Source organism: Rhinolophus hipposideros (genome assembly GCF_964194185.1).
Source record: "Rhinolophus hipposideros genome assembly, chromosome: 10".
Classification (NCBI taxonomy): domain Eukaryota; kingdom Metazoa; phylum Chordata; class Mammalia; order Chiroptera; family Rhinolophidae; genus Rhinolophus; species Rhinolophus hipposideros.
Genome location: NC_138056.1, coordinates 40,958,268 through 40,975,989, shown reverse-complemented (window position 1 = coordinate 40,975,989; position 17,722 = coordinate 40,958,268). Strand labels below are relative to the sequence as shown.

The window sequence follows — 17,722 nt, the reverse complement described above, 5'->3', positions numbered from 1 at the left end:
TTGATCTTGGACTTCTCTAGAACAGTGAGAAAATAAATTTGTATTGTTTAATCTACCCAGTCTGTGGTATTTTGTTACGACAGTCCTAGCAAACTAACACAGCTGTTGATGGACATTTTTTTAGCCATGTCAGGTTTAAGTTCAAATCTGTTTCAAACACCTAATCTTTGGAATTGGAATCAATGAATTTTGGGGAATAACTGCTTTACTGTTTTTCCAGGCCAACCACAAACCTTCTTTCAGGGCCTTTCTAATAAAATAAAAATGCTCTGGACTAGGCCCCAAGGAGTCTAGTTTAGAAAAAGTAAAAGTGTGTCTATTTGCAGATGACATGATCGTAGACATAGAAAATCCTGAAGAATCCACTAAAAAGCTATTAGAACTAATAAATGAGTTCAGCTAGGTTGCAGGATACAAAATTGATATACAAAAGTCAATTCTATTTCTATACACTAGCAATGAACAATCTAAAAATGAAATCGAGAAAGCAATTCCATTCACAATAGCACCAAAAATCATAAGATACTTAGGAATACACTCAACAACAGAAATGAAAAACTTATATTCTGAAAAATGACAAAACATCGTTGAAAAAAATTAAAGAAGACCTAAATAGATGGAATGCCATCACATGTTCATGGATCAGAAGATTTAATATTGTTAAGGTAATACCCCTGAAATTGACCTACAGATTCAACACAATCCCTATCAAAATCCTAGCTGCCTTTTCTTTTGCAAAAATGGACAAGCAGATTCTAAATTTCATGTGGAAATGCAAGGGACCAAGAATAACCAAAACAATTTTGAAAAAAAAGAAGGAAAAATGGGTGATTCACATCTCTCAATTTCAAAACTTAATATAAAACTATAGTGACACATTATGATACCGGATACTATACAAGGATAGACATAGATCAATGGAACAGAATTGACAGTCAATAAACTCTTACATGCACAGTCAATTGACTTAGACAAGTGTGCCACAATAATTCAATGGGGAAAGAATAGTCTTTTCAACAACTAGTTCTGGAACAACTGGATATCACATGTAAAAATAAAGTTGGACCCCTTCCTTATACTGTACAAAAAAATTAACTTAAAATGAATCAAACACCTAAATTGAAGAGCTAAAACTATAAAATTTTTAGCTACAAATATAGGAGTAAATCTTTGTGTCTTTGGATTAGGCAATACCTTCTTAGATAAAACTCTAAAAGCACAGCTAACAACAGAAAAAAATAAAAAATTTGACTTCATCAAAATTAAAAACATGTACACAACATTCATAACAGCCTTGTTCATAATAGCCAAAGGGTGGAAACAGACCAAATGTCCAACTAATTAACAGATGAATAAAGAGTGGTCTATCTAATTATCCAGACATAAAAAGGAATGAAGTACTGATAGATGCTAAAATATAAACAAACCTTGAAAACAAAACAAGCCAGTCACAAATGACCATATATTGTATGATTGCACTTATGTGAAATGTCCAGAATGGAGCAATCTATAGAGATAGAAGGTAGATTAGTGGTTCCTTAGGGCTGGGGGGAGGTGGGGAATGAGAAGTGACTATTAATAGATACAAGATTTTGCGGTGGTGGGGTGCGGGTGGTGATAAAATGTTCTGGAATTAAATAGTGGCAATGGCTGCACAAGTCTCTGAATATATTAAAAATGAATGAACTGTGCATCTGAAATGGGTTAACTGTATGGCTTTAACAGCCTAATGAAGATGTTAAAAAATAAAACTTCTGAAGAAGAGGAGGAAGAAGAGAACTAGCTTTTATCCTTACTACATGGCAACATCTTGGGACACAGTTTCCTCAGACACAAAAGATGGAAATTAAGCTAGATGATTTCTAAGTTTCCTTCCATCTTTAAAATTCCTGAATGTATGTAATTCAAGAAAACACGCTGAGGAAAACAGATGGAGTACATGTGAATGTGTCTAGGATGGGATTATGTGGGGAGAAATGAAGAAGGAGACAACAAAAAGACTAAAAGATAGAAAAAGATGATGGGACAATGGACATGAACTCAGAGACAGACACAAAGAGACATGGAGACAAGATTATGCCCACAAAGAAAAGGAAACCGGCTGAGATGCAAATGCAGGTCACTTGCCCATTCTTCCATTTAGCAAACATTTACTGAGCACCTATGAAGCACCAAGCTCTGTGTACAGTAGTAAACCAGGTAGGCTGAGCCCCTGGGCTCGGTGTAAGAGACAGAGCAGCAGTCAGGCAATTATAAGCATGGATAGTGGGAGCTGGGATGCAGGCATTCAGGGTGCTCCAGAAGTACACAGGGTACGTGCGTGCACACGTACACTCTCAAACACACACACTCCCACTACACCACACCCACACTACACCACACTCAACACATGCAACATTCCAAAAGTCAAAAACATTTTTTGCAGGGTGCACCATTTCTCATTTGAGGCACATAGAATCTGCTAGAAGACGTTAAAGTATATGTTGTGTTTTTGCAAGTACGGGCACAAGTGGGAATGGCATCTACTATTCTCCCCCTGAGGTCTCTATGAAACGAAGCTTAAGGACAGGATTCTCCCTAAGTCTAGAGATGCCCGGTACTCTTTCACCTTCATCAGTGAGGACTGGCTTTGGAAACAGAACATGACCTATTTAACAAGCACACCAGCACTGCTCTCTGAGTTTTCAGCTGGAAAATTCCCAGAAGGCATTCTGTTGCACTCTCCTTTCATCCCACCCAGACGTGGCCCAATAAAAGCATTGCGCGATACCTGTTTCCCCTGTCTTGTAGGTCCTCTACTGCTGAGAGGCATGGGAGAGGGATTCTCAGCTCAACAGGAAAAGTGACTGTTCCCTGCACCATGTCTGCTCTCAGCCCAGTTCAACCAACCCCGAGAAGGGAAAGCCAAGGAAGTTTCTGGTTGTCTCCTGCTCTGATCCCTTTTCTCCTCACTCCAGACTTTCCCAGAGTCCAAACTGCACAGTTTGCTGAAATAGCCTGAGTCCCATTCTAAGATGGTGGTGTTTCATCCCTTCGCTTAGGAAGGATTCTCTTTGGAGATGTTAGTGTTTGGGTACTGTGGGCAAGCACATAACCAGGAAATGCACAGCAACCCAGAGCATGGGGGCGAGGGCACTGGCCTGCAGATTCTGGGCAGGCTAAACCAGAGGCTGTGCTGGGAAACAGCCCTCGGGCCTCCAAAGGCCTTCCTGGCCTCTCACCATTTGGAACAACAGTGAATTAATGTGATCCAGGCACCAAAAATAGTAGAGCATCTAAAATTGCCTTCCACCCTGGGCTAGGCCAGTCCCTTGGGAATGTCAGCATTTCTAAGACATCTCCATTCAACCAGAGTGCTCTGTGTGAGACCCCAGTTTGGGTCTGGGCAACCATTAAACTCTCTTGTTCCATTCACTCCTGCCTAGTCCCTCTCTGCTTCCCAAACAGGAAATGCCCAAGATTTATGCTTGCTGTTATCAAATCAAAGGCCTTTAACCTGGCACGTGGCTCAGAAGGGCAGAAAGGGCACCTTGCTGAACTGACCTGGGTGGCTCCCTGTCATTAGTCGTGAATTAATTTCTAAAAATGAAGATTGGGGAAGCAGAATCACCTGGGGAGGCCCTGAGCTTCTCGCGTGCTGTGATGCCAAAGGAAGCCATTTCCAAAGCGGTTTGTCTTCCTCTGACAAAATTATCCCGGGTCCCGAGGGACTTTTGTCCTCATGAAGACTAGTCACTCCAAGCATGCCTTAGCGCCGCTGTACATCTTGTGCCCTAGGCGTGGAATGCCCTTTACTCCCTCTTTCCTGCCTGACAAATGTCCTGTCACCCTCTTCTACAATGCCTTGCTAAAGGCATGCACGCTGTGGTGTTCACATTGGTGTTCACATTGTGAAGTTTGTCACAATGAATGTTTCTGAATGACCACCAGGTTGTGTTCCATGTCTAGAGATTCACACCCCGCACTCTTCCACCCGCTGGTCAACATGATTCCTCGTGGCCTCGCCCAGGGGCCAGCAGTGGTGCAGGCAGTGAGCAGCAACTCTGCCTCACGGAGACCGACCTCCAATCTTCTAACAACTAAGTGGTCGGGGTCTGTAACCACTGTATGGGCTGTCTGGCTGAAATGCAGTGTGCGTGTCTCAGCTTAAAGATCATGGGCGTTAGCTCCCATTTGCTTGGGTGGGACCCTCCTTAGAGGCTCCGCTGTCCCTCCCTAAGAGATGCTGGGCAGCACAGAAGAGAGAAGTGTTCAGGGGATGGGGAGGGAGGACAAGCTTGTCTATGCCTCGGTTTCCTCCTCTGTAAAATGGAGATAATTGTGTCCACTTCACCACAGGTGAGAGGATGAAATGATATGTATAAACTACTTAGCACAGAGTTGGTGCTTTGAGGGGGGCAGTACCTGTAGTGTTTGCCTGTTTGGCACCCAGGTCCCCCTCTTCTGGTAACAGCAGCATTCTAATTGTCCCTTTGCTTGTTGCCGGGGGCTTGTCAAACAGGCCTGACCCATCAGAACACCCCAGGATCCTGGCTCTAATGATTAATTGAGATGGGCACATGACTCAGGCCCAATAAATTCAATTTAGTGAAATTGTTAGAACTATTGGGGGAGTTCTTGCTACTGGGGGTTCTGAAAAGATGGAATGTGAACTGGGAACTGCAAGTACCACAGTGCCACCACGAAGAAGGGTGTCACCTGAGAAGAGATCCAAGGATAGTTGAGAGATAGAAGGAATAAGCCCCATGGATCCAGTTATATCTGAAACTGCCCTCGACTTCTCAATTATGTGATCCAGAAAATCCTGGTTATTGTCTAATCAAATGTGAATAAGTTTCTGTTCCAAGCAAATAAGAATCTTGGCTAGTGCAAAGCTCACCAGATTTGGCTTACATTCCCCTTTCCTGATGCCATTGCTCTGGGGACGGCGGTGGGGGTTGAGGGGGCCCTCCTTGACCCCTGCACAGACATGCCACAGCTCATCTCCCCACGCTCAGTCTCTTTCCCTTCAGTCCATTTTCTACCACACTGAGGGTTCTCAAATATGGGCTCAGTCATCTATCTTACAGAATTCTCAGCTTAGAAGCCTCCATGACTCCCTCTTGTCTGGAGGGCAAGGCCCCACTTCCTCAGCTCCACCTTCAAAGCCCCCACACAATCTGTCCCCAATTCCCACTTTTTTTCTCTTTTTTAAAATTGAGATAACTGTACATAAAGCATTAGTTTCAGATGTACAACATATTGATTTGTTATTTGCATATACTACAAAATAATCACCACAATAAGTATGGTTAACATCCATCACCATACATAATTACAAAAAAATTTTTTTCTTGTGATGAGGACTTTTAAGATCTACTCTCTTAGCAACGCTGATTCTCTCTTGAGCTTCTCTCTCACGACCCGCTCCCGTGTCTCCCCCCATACTGTGCCTGATTTCCCACTCTGAAATGCTCACCCCACTGTCCCACCCTATGCTTTTCACCAGAAAATCTTCCACTTCTAACCTCCCTGCCAAAATCCCACCTCCTCAACGACCTTCTTTTCCAAGAAGCCTTTACAGATAGCCAAGGCAGAATAAAGGTCTCGCTTCCCTGAATTTATTCCCTTGTTATACATAGTACCTGCCAGTCTGTCCTTACATCGGAATAATGTACTGTACCTACATTTCGAGAGCAGCACACATGTCTTACTTGATTCTGAATCCTGGCGGGGCCCCTGTACGAGGTTGGCAGCCGCAGGCCCTGGTCAGTCGATTGACACAAGACCTCAGCTTCCAGCTGGCAAACTCTGAATCCCCTGCCCTCAACCACACTCTAGGAGAGGGACTCCTGACCTTTGGGTCACAATTTTACCTGAAAACTTTTTTTTTAATAGTGGTAAAATACTTACAGAATAAAATTTACAATTTCAACCATTTTAAAGTGTACGACCTGGTGACATTAAAAACATTCACAATGCTGTGCACCTATCACCACTGTTTAGTTCCAGAACTTTTTCATCACCCCAAGGGAAACCTCATCCCTATTAAGCAGTCACTTCTCATCTCCCCGCTCCTCCTCACCCCCAGCCCCCAAGGCCCTGGAAATCACTAGTCTGCTTTCTGTCTCTATGGCTATGCTTATTCTGGACATTTCATATAAATGGAATCATACAGTATGTGGTCTTTGTGTATCTGGATTCTTTCACTCAGCATAGTGTTTTCAAGATTCATCTATGTTGTAACGTATATCAATAGTTCATTCCTTTTTATGACTGAATAGTATTCTATTGCATAGATCTGTCGCATTTTGTTTATCCATTCATCTGATGACAGACATTTGGGTTGTTTCCACCTTTTGACTATTGTGAATAGTGCTACTATAAACATTACTGTACAAGTTTTTGTTTGAACACTTGTTTTTGGTTCTTTGGGGTATACGTGTATACCTACGAGTGGAATGGCTGGGTCATAAAGAGATTCTGTATTTACCAGGAAGTTTCTTACACTTGCCATCTCCAATCCTCACCAGCATTCTGGGTCTACTTAGCTGACTTCACTATTAGCTTTGTAGAAGAGAGCTATTTTATCTTAACCGTTATTGTCTCTTATGGAAAAGATGGAAAACCTTAAAAGGTGTTCCTAGTTTTTAATATCAAGCTCCTGCTGTGTGGCGCTTTCCATTGACTAAGCTATTTCAGATCCACTTTTAATTTGTTCCTCACGACAATATTCTAAGGTAGATACTATTATGTCTGTTTTTGAGGTGAGGAGGCTAAGATTCAATGGGGTGAAGTAACTTGACAAGGTCATAGCTGTTAGAGGCCCAGCTAAGACTGACTCCCAAGCCAGCACCCTTTCCACACCACCACAGTAGCCCTCTCTCAATTTGCCTCTCTGTCCAAGGTCTTTTTTTTTTTTTTTTTAAATAATAGCCTTCTGAAATGTATTCTCAGATTCACCATTGTTTAGAAATTCCCCATGCTAGATAACTGGTCAATGCTGGCCCAGACTTCTGCACACACTCTCATTTGATTATAAATGAGGTGCCAGTTGGCACCTCATTTATAATCAAAACTTTTTTCCTGGGGCAGATTGTGCCTGTACTAAGATCAACTTTTGCCTTTTCTGGGACTTCTGGGACCTTCTGGAATCTTGAGTTAATGCTCCCCCCACTTTTAAAAAAAGATTTTTATTAAAATATAGCCAACATACAACATTATATTAGTTTCAGGTGTACACCATAGTTATTCAACACTTGTATACCTAAAGAAGTGATCACCATGGTAAGGCCAGCAACCATCTGACGCTGTACCAAAATATCACAATATTATTGACAATATTCCCTATGCTGTACATTACATCCCCATGACTTATTTGTTTTCTACCTGGTGATTTGAACCTCTTATTTCCCTCCACTTTCCCCCTTTTTTAATTTTTCAATTACAGTTGACATTCAATATTATTTTATATTAATTTCAGGTGTGCAGCATAGTGGTTAGACATTTATACAGTTTAAGAAATTATCCTCCTGACTAGTACCCACCTGGCACTATACATAGTTATTACTATATTATTGACTATATTCCCTATGCTTTACATCCCCATGAGTATTTTGTAACTATTAGTTTGTACTTATTCTCTTCACCTTTTACACCCTGCTCCCCAACCACCTCTCATCTATTACCCCAACTAATCTAATACCCATCTGACACCATACATAGTTTTTAACAATATTATTGACTATATTCCTTATGCTATACCCTACATCCCCATGACTATTGTGTAACAACCAATTTGTACTTCTTAATCCCTTCACCTTTTTTACTCATCCCCAACCCCCTTCCCATCTGGCAACCATCAAACTGTTCTCTGTATCTATGAGTTTGTTTCTGTTTTGTTTGTTTGTTTACTTAGTTCTTTAGATTTCACATGTAAGCGAAATCTCATTGTGTCTGTCTGACACTCTACTCAGCACAACACCCTCCAGGTCCATCCATGCTGCGGCAGACGGCAAGAACACATTCCCTTCCATGGCTGAGCAATATTCCATGTATATATGTACCACCTCCTCTTTATCCATTTTTCCATCAATGGACACACAGGCTGCCTCCACATTTTGGCCATTGGGAACAATGCTGTAATAAACATGTGGATGTACACTTCCCCTTGAAGTAGCACTTAGGTTTCCTGAGATAAATACCCTGAAATGAGATTAGTGGGTCTTTCTTTGTCTCTTGTTATAGCCTTTGTTTTAAAGTCTATTTTGTCTGGTATACATATTGCTAACCCAGCTTTTTTTGTTCTGTTTTTTTAAATTTCCATTTTCATGAAATATCTTTTTTCATCCCTTTACTTTCAGTCTGTGTGTGTCTTTCAATCTGAAATGAGTCTCTTGCAGGCAGCATATGTAAGGGTCTAGTTTTCTTATCCATTCAGCCCTCCTATGTCTTATGAGTGGCATATTTAATCCATTTACATTGAAAGTAATCGTTGATAGATATGTAGCTATTGTCATTTTATTATTCATAATGTTTATCTTTTTTTGTTTCCATCTTAAAGAAGTCCCTCTAACATTCCTTGTAATACTGGTTTGGTGATGATAAACTCCTTTAGCTTTTTCTTGTCTGGGAAGCTCTTTATCTGTCCTTGGATTCTAAATGCTTTGATGGGTAGATTAATCTTGGTTGTAGGTCCTTGCTTTTCAGCATGTTAAATATTTTATGCCAATACCTTCTGGTCTGCAAAGTTTGTGTTGAGAAATCAGCTGACAGTCTTATGCGACATCCCTATAAGTTACTAGTTACCTTTTTCATGCTGCTTTTAGGATTCTCTCTTTGTCTTTAACCTTTGCCATTCTAATTATAATTTGTTTTGGTGTGGGCCTGTTTGGGTTCATCCTGTTTGGGACTCTCAGCACTTCCTGCTTGTATGTCTATTTCCTTCACCAGGTTAGGAAAGTTTTCAGTCATTATTTCTTCAAATAGGTTCTCAATCTCTTGCTTTCTCTCTTCTTCTTTTGGTACCCCTATGATGCGAATGTTATGCTTGATGTTGTCCCAGAGGTCTCTTAAACTATCCTCATTTTTTGAATTCTTTTTTCTCTTTGCTGTTCTGATTGGGTGTTTTCTGCTACTTTCCCTTCCAAATTGCTGATTTGATCCTCTGCTTCATCTAGTCTGCTGGTAATTCCTTCTAGTGCATTCTTCACCTCAGTTATTATATTCTTCACTTCTGACTGGTTCTTTTTTATGATTTCTATTTCCTTTTTTATGTGTGCTAACGCTTTGTTGAAGTTCTCATTAAGTTCCTTGAGCATTCTTATAACCATTGTTTTGAATTCTGTAACTTGTAGGTTGCTTGCTTCCATTTTGCTGAGTTCTTTTTCTGGAGTTTTCTCCTGTTCTTTCATTTGCAATGTATCTCTTTGTTTCCTCACTTTGGATGCCTCTCTGTTCCTATGTATTGGGTAGATCTGCTACATCCCCCAGTGTTGGCCAGGTGGCCTTATGTGGCAGGTGCCCTGTGGGACCCAGTGGCACAGTCTTCCTGGTCACCTGCCCCAGGTGCTCTGGTAATGACCCTTGTGTGGGTTGTGTGTGCTCTTCTGTTATAGCTGAGAGTTGGTTGCTATTGGCACATCAGTGGATGGGATTGACCCTCAGGCTGATTGCGAGTGGGGTCTGGCCACGTCCACAGCTTACAGGCTGCTGTGCAGGGACTCACTGGGTGGGATTCACCCCAGCAGGTTCTGGTGCTTGTTGAGACCGCCCTTTGGGTATGCCGCTTATGTGCTAATTGGGTGGTGCTCTGCTGTGGTCTGAAGCCAAACTCCAAGTATGTTGGTTCTGGGGCCTCTTACAAGGGCCTGTGCTGCAGGCCCAAGTCACCCACTGCCTGTGACCAGCCGGGTTCTATCAGGTAAGAGCTACAAGGTGATCACAGTTGTTTGCTGCCTGTGCTAATCCTGGAGTCACATGAGAGAGGCCATGCTGCAAACCGAGGATGTCTGCCACCAGTACCAGGCTTGCGGTAACCGCAAAATGCGAGGACACCCTGACGACTGCTGCCAACTGCCAGCTCCCGTAAGGTTCAGCCACCTCATGATAAAGCCTCATGTGATATGCCAGTTGGCTGAGGCAGCATCTCAGGGAGTCACTAAAGTGGAAGGAGTTGTGGTCACCAGGTTAATATAAATTCTGGTTTGGTGCTGGTGCTGAGCCTGAAGCTACTCGGCAAAAGTCTCAGAGCACACTGAGGCCAGTTGCCACCAGGCTGGGGTCTGTCTGACTGATAGTTCTCCAAGAAAGAGTGCAATGTGGGAGAGGCTGGCTGCTCTTGAAGAAAGTGCCTCCACGTGGAGAAGTTGCGTGGGGGAGGGTCCCAGTGAGTCAGCAGGGTGGAGCTGCGTAGCTCACCAGACCAATCAGATTCAGATTTGGCCATGTGGGGGTGGGCTCAACACAGGAAAGATGGCGCCTGCCTGCCAGCTGCAAGGCAGGAGGATCTCCTCACAGGGAAATGCCAACTATCCTCCAGTCCTCAACTCAAAGCAAGAAAACTCAGTCTGCCCCCATATGTTCGACACACCTCTCCGCTGGAGCCCAAGGTGAGTGCCTGGGAGTGAATCTGTGTGCAAGCCTTTTAAGAGGACACCTGGGTGTCCCGCTGCCTTTAGTCCCCCCTGGATGTTCAGAATCCCCACTGTTTTTCACAGCCACATGTTGTGTGAGGTCCTCTTTTGGGCACCAGTACTGCAGGCTGGGGAGGCCAGTGTGGGGCTAGGGTTTCTCGCTCCTCTTGGGGGAACTTTCATGGCTGAGCTATCTCTCCTGGTTCTCAACTGCCTCAGCTGTTTGGGGTTAGCCAGTTCTGCTACTCTGCCCCTCCTACCAGTCTCGACGTGGCTTCTCCTTTATATTCTTAGTTATAAAACTTCTGTCCAGCCAGACTTCAGATGGTTCTCCATGTTGGTTGTTCTATAATTTAGTTGTAATTTTAATTTGCTCATGGAAGGAAGCAGGCACAGTGTTTTTATCTACTCCGCCATCTTGGATCTTCCCGCCAGCACTCTTTTGACCACAACTGTGTGAGCAAAGTCCAGAGTGTCATTAGGCTTTCTTCTCCTTCTGATGAACAAGGAACCTTGGGCTCTCTGGAAATGTCCTCCCAGTTAGCCTGTCAATGGCAGAACTCCCTATGTCCTCTGAGTGTCCCTTCCCAGGACAGCCACCATGCCATCTGCACTCATCCCAGTCCACTGTGAGCAGTGTACCTTCTCAGCCTCTCCCACCAACCCACTGGTTCCTAACTTTCCCTGCTTTTGCTGGGTGGCTCAGCTTCCCCCACACCTGCACTCATTGGTAGCCCTGCTCACAGAACATGGTTTCCTCCAAACCAGTGTTTCCTAAATTTGAGTGATCTGCGCACTGCCCTCACATTTCTGCCATTCCTACACGCCACCTGTACATTTATTAATTTAATAGTCTTTAATTTGACTAGCAATGAGCTAGAAAGCCAAGGTTCAAATCCCAGCAGGTCCATTTACCAGCTTTGTGTTGTTGGGCAAGGTCCTTACCCTCTCTGTGCCTCAGTTTCCCCATCTGTATAACAGGGGTAACAATAGTAACTGCTTGTGGGGGGGTTGCTGTGTGGATGAAATGAGGTACTGCAGTTAGAGCATTAGAACAACACCTAGCACACGGTAAGCACTCAGTGTTAGCTATCTTTGTTATTACATTTATTTTAAAAGGAAACTATATCCCTACCATAAGTGGAAAAATCAGTACCACTTATTCCACAAATATAGAGGGGTTGTATAAATAAATTAAATGAAAACCGGTACTAAATTCTAGCCATTGCCTACCAAAGACTCCAGGCCTGAGGCTTGCTCTCATTTTGTCAAGCAGAGGGACAAGCAAGTGTCCAAAAGGTGTAGAGGGCACACTGGACTCAAACCAGGTGAACAACTTGTCTGTGTTGCCCAGGACTTCCGGTTTTAGCACTGGAAGTCCTGCAGCACACTTCATTCCCAAGCTACCTCAGGTGGAGACTTTCTCCTTGATCTGAAGGATTGAAAAGAACTTAAAAGGGAAAATCATTCTTCTGATGTGAGTTTGTGTGTTTAGGCTGCGTCAGTCTCCCACTTATCACCATCTTGCAGAACAAGCCCACACCACGGGCCACACCGCACAAGCCTGCCTCTGAGAGTCGAGTTTACAAATGCCATAAACACATGGAAAGGCCGTCATGTGTGTGCCATTGAGATTGTCCCCAAAGAAAACCACATTTGTAAATGCCCAACGAGAGGAACGATGATTCAACTGTTGCACAGCTAAAATTATTCTATATTAGACAACCATTGAAAAACTATATTTTGAAGTAGCTGCAATGACATGGAAAAATGACTATACTGGAATGTTCCATTTGAAAAAGCAGAATAACTACGATGTCCTTCAAGTGGTGAATGAATAAGTACACTGTGGTCCATCACACAATGGAATAGAATCCAGTACTAAAAAGAAATGAGCTATGAAGCCACAAAAAAGCATGGAGAAACCTTAAATGCATATTACTAAGTGAAAGAAGCTAATCTAAAAAAGCGATATACTGTTTGATTCCAACTATATGACATAGAAAAGGCAAAGCTATGGAGACACTAAAAAGATCAGTGCTGCTACGGATTTTAAAAGAGGGAGGGATGAATAAATGGAGCACAGAGGATTTTAAGGGCAATGGAAATTCTCTGATGATACTGCTTTAATGGTTGATACATGTTGTTACACATTTGTCTAAACCCATAGAAGGTACAATAGAAGAATGAACCCTGATGTAAACTATAGACTTTAAATAACAAAGATGTGTCAATGTAGGTTCATCAATTATAACAAATGTACCACTCTAGTGGGGATGTTGACACTGGGGGAGGCTACACGTGTGGGGGCAGTACTATACGGGAAATCTCTGTACCTTTGGCTCAATATTGCTGTGAACCTAAAACTGCTCTAAAAAAAGTAAGTCTTTCAAATTTTTTAAAAGCAGACTACAAAAGCACACATAGTCAAACCCTTGTTTTATAAAATACAGAGAAATATAAAGAAAGAAACACACCATGTCATTAACAATATTTCTCTCTGAGTGATAGGATTCTGGAGGGACTTTTTAATTTCTTTATATTTATTTCTGAATTTCTTACTTAATTTCTATATTACCCAAGAAAGTTAGCAAAGAGCTTACTTTTATTACATTACTTTTAGTACCAGGGAAAACTTTGAATAAAAGTTATTTTAAAAACAATACTAGGAAGAAACTAACCAGCCCAGCCTTCACAAACTGGTTTTCACATGTGGGGCTGACTGGGAGAGAGGTTTTCTGTCTGGCTGACTCTCACCTGCTTTCCTTCTCCCCTGGAGAAGGCCCCCACAGAGAAGGCAGGGCTTGTCCAAGGTCACTTTGCCTCTGCTAAGGCTCAGGGTCTGAAAGCCCATCCAGGGAGGGTGTCCTGGACTGTCACCTGAACTCAGGGTCTGGCCTCCCAGGTCCACGGGGCAAACACAATATTCCCTTTCCCTCTTTTCTTGATTTTTCCATCATTTGGACTGTGACACTTGATAACTGACCTGAGACCTGAGTTGCTAAGTAGAGACAGGGTGGCATCTAAAAGAGGAAGTGCTCACTTTGGACTGAGGTGGCCTGAGATGGAAGCCCCGCTCGACACCTTCCAGCTGTGTGCCCCTGGGCATGTCACTTCACCTCTTTCAGTAGCAGCGTCCTCATCTCTATCCCATGGGTTAAATTAAATAGCAATTCTAGCACAGATCCTGGCAAAGGTAGGAACTCAATGTATATCGATTTTCTCTCCTCCTTCCTTTTACAGTTATTTACTTACATGGGAACTTAGTTCTCTGTCTCTTTCCCCTGATTCACAGAACTCCCCAAGGCCTGGGACAGAGTCTGGGGGCTCCCAGATCTCTCCTTCCCATCCTTCCAGGCCTCTGCTCCTCCTCAGTCAGCAAACAAATCCCTCTGCTGACTTCCAAGCCACAGAAAGGATAGTTGAGCAGCAGCCCAGTGACTCCATGGTGTTACCCAGGAGAGGTGGCAGGATGGGGAAAGGGTAGATAACTTGAGGCCCCCACCTCGTATCCTCTCAAGCCAGGCTAGAAGAATCTGATCATCAGGCACACATACATAATAAACCCAGGGCCCTGTTTAACCAGAACCTGATTTATGAGCATTACGTCCATCTCCTCATAAGAAAAAAAAAGAAAGATGCTGAGCACTTAGTACACTCCCAGCATCGTCTGGGTACAGAACACACAGCGGAGCATGAAGTGGGGTCTCTGCCCTCCCAGGGCTGTTTCCACTCCTGCTGGACTTGTGAGGTGCATCCATCCACTTTTATTACCAAGACTTAGAGGAAAGAGGCAAGGACTCTTTGGGAAGCTGAGAACCGTTCGGGTGGTTCAGCCCATCAGGCACAGAATCCTCTCCCAGAGACTCACAGAACCCCTCACCCTGAGCCCACTGGTCCCCCTTGGAATTAGTTTCAAGTGGAAGGCATTACATGGCCCTAACTATTCTCATCCAAGATACTAAATCCTCTGCTCTGTCACATAGGTGACCTTGGACAAGTAATTTAACATTCCCTAATCCTAGTGTCCTCATCTATAAATAAATATACATCCCTTGTAACATTGCAGGAAAGAGCACATGAAATCACACTGGGAAATCAGACGCAGTGTTGGAAGAGTCCGTGCGCCACCCATTACCCTCTCAGAAATAGAACCACCTGGAGATGAACAGAGCATCGTTCTTAAGAGCAGACCTTCCAGAGATGGGCTGCCTGGGGTCAAGTGCCAGCTGTGCTAAAATGACCCCATCTGTAAGATGAGGGTAGTAACAAGGATCCCTGCTTTGTAGGGTTGCAGAAGTCTTGAATTACTACCTGGGACGTGCTTAGAACGGTGCGTGATGTATAGCAAGAATGGCATGTTTGTTTGTTTTTCTTCCAGAAAATAGGTTGATGGAGATCATTGATAATGTAGCAATTAGCACATGTTTATACCTCCCAGACAATCTTAGAGAGTATGCCGGTTTGTCCTACTTACTATCACGTATACAGGAAGGTATATTACCTGTGAATACACACGCACACACACACACACACACTCACACACACACACACTCACACACACACTCACACACACACACACCACTAAATCATGGACTGAACAAACACGAGGATGACAACTGGTTTGTCCATTAGGTCAGAAATCACAAGACATATTCAAAGCAGGAGTGTACTCACATTAGCATTGGAGTTAGATAGAGTTATACAGACTGGAGTTAGAGTCCCAGCTCCGTTCTCTCTTAGTGGTCTAACCTTAGGCAAGTCACTTAGCCCAAGTTGCACCCCCATAAAAGTGTTGGGGCAAGGTTGGAGGAGTTAACTCCACCTGTCTCACCAGCCTGTCATTGCCCCCTGGTGAGTACAACGTAATCTTTAGCAGGCTCTGACTCTCTAGTGCTCCCAGCCTAATAGTTCTGGGAAGCTTTCTCCTTTCTCCTGCAGGAGACCCAGTTCAGACAAGCCTGTAGGCTGATTTGTCTCCCCCTGAGACTCCTAACGAGCAGACTGAAGAGCATCGAAACAGCTGCTGCCTAGCTCTGGGAGGCAGGAGCACTGGCCAGGGGTCCTAGACCCTTCACTCTGTTTATTCAAACTGCAGAGCATCTCTGAGCTTTACAACTGTTTACTGAGCAGAAGGAAGCAAGACAGCTGGGCAGCCCTCTCTGGTTTCCGCTGGCCTTTCTTTTGGAGAAAGCCAGCCTGAGTGCCACTCACTCGAGGAATAGCTTTGACACTGAGCTCCTGGAGGTGAGCAGGGCTTGGGGCACAGGTTGGGCACACGCAACCCCTCTAAGGAGCAGGGAAAGAGCACGGGGAGGGGGGGCAAAGCTGGAGATAGAAGTAGAGATGGGGACAGATGAAAACAGGAGCTCTGACCAAAACACAGGACAGGAGGGGCAGAGACAGAAACAGAGCAGGTCAAGGATGGAAACGGCTGGGCCAGCACAGGGCCCCAGGTGGACACAGGGGCCACACCGAGTGGGGACGGGGGAGCACAAAGAGGGGCAGTAAGCACAGAGCTGAGCTGGGAGAGGGGTACCAGGCAACACAGGCTTGTGTAATCTGGGGATCCTCTATTGCCCCAAAAGGGCCCACAGGAAATCTGGGGGTGGGGACCTCCAGTCAGAACCCATGTTTTCACCTTAACCTGTGCAACGCTTTCCAACAGCAAGTAAAAGGAGCATGATTTAGTTTAGTTAGGACTGGCAAGATTCACTTATTTAAAAATTATGACATAAAAATACTCAGCTGAAATGCCACCCCACAAGCCAACGCCCCTGCAAAGTTAAAGTCAAGCGCCCCCATCCCAGCTCCCTGTACCTTTAAGGAGAAGTTTCCCTCCGCTTCCCGGCTGAAGAGGCAGGTTATTCTTGGATATAGCGATGACTTACCTAAAACTGAGTTACTCCCCTTCCTCCTCTGGCCAGCCTCTCTTCACTCTGGGGAGCTTTTACCATTTAAGGTCAATGTTACATCTGGCTCCGGAGCAGAGCTCCGAGCTGAGAAGCCTCTGGCTGCGAAGCATGGGCCGCCCGCCTCCTCCAAGAGGGGCTGGGACTTAGAGCCCAAAGCTCCTCCAGGAGCCCCCTCGGGCCCGGTTCAGGGGACTAAGGCGGGGAAGCTGACCAGACCATTCCAGAGCTCGGGGCAGGCTGGGCCTGTGAGGCAGCAACTGGTCCTAGATAGGGCATCTGGTTCCCCGCCCCCCCATGGGCACCCGCACGGTGGATGCCAGTGCCCATGGGCAGCTCGTGTCACTGGGCGCTGTCCTGGCTAGACCGGTACCGAGGGAACTCTGCAGATCAGCCTCCCAGCCTGGAATCTTTAGCAAGCTTGTGAGCCTGGACAAGACTCTGGCCCCACGCCAGGAGAAACTAGGAACATTTCCTGTCCGGAGATCGGGGAGCAGGGGCTGCTCCCACCTTAAACCCTTGGGACTACCAGAAAGAAGGACCTGGAAGATTCAGCTAATCGGAGACTGGACACCAGCCCCAGGGACTGCAATCCCTGCTCCTCTGCTGAACAGCCCTGTGATCTTAACATCAAGGAAGCTCAGCGTCCTCGTCTCTAAAGTGAGGATAATAGTGATAACACCTAACTCATAGGGTTGTAGGAGGATTAAATGAGATAATATTGGAGGGTCTTAGCACAGTGCCAGCATCTCAAAAGTGCCAATCGGCACAAATTCATTTCCTGTCCCTGCCCAGACACAGGTAAGGAAGGGCTGTCTCTCTCCTGGAAGGTCACGCCCTGTCCCTACTCCTCACCCACCTTGGGTGCAGTGCTCACCGGAGCCAACATGATGGAGCTCCAGGTTCTGGGCAAGTCACGTGGGAGCTCCAGCCCTCTTCCGAGGTTAGAGGCATCTGAGAGAAGCCCTGGGTGGGGTTGCCCGATAAAATACAGGACACTCACTTAAATTTGAATTCCAGATAAACATCACATAACTTTTTTAGTATAAGTATGTCCCAAATATTGTCTGGGCCATACTTATACTAAAAATATGTGGGGTTTTTTTTCAATCTGAAATTCTAATTTAACTGTGCGTCCTGTATTTTCATTTGCTAAATCTGACAACTCTAGCCCTGGGCCATCACATGTCACCCATA

At 44.6% G+C, this 17,722-nt stretch overlaps 1 protein-coding gene across 1 annotated transcript in view; it reads right to left on the bottom strand.

Annotated features, from left to right (window-relative positions):
- Positions 1–16,687, bottom strand: part of IRAG1 (inositol 1,4,5-triphosphate receptor associated 1) — a 109,607-nt gene extending 92,920 nt beyond the window's left edge. Inside the window, 2 exon segments of the mRNA XM_081062151.1 lie at positions 16,505–16,525; positions 16,528–16,687. Of these exon segments, the coding sequence (XP_080918277.1) occupies positions 16,505–16,525; positions 16,528–16,570 (64 nt within the window). The 5' untranslated portion in view covers positions 16,571–16,687.
- Between the last annotated feature and the right edge of the window lie 1,035 nt (positions 16,688–17,722).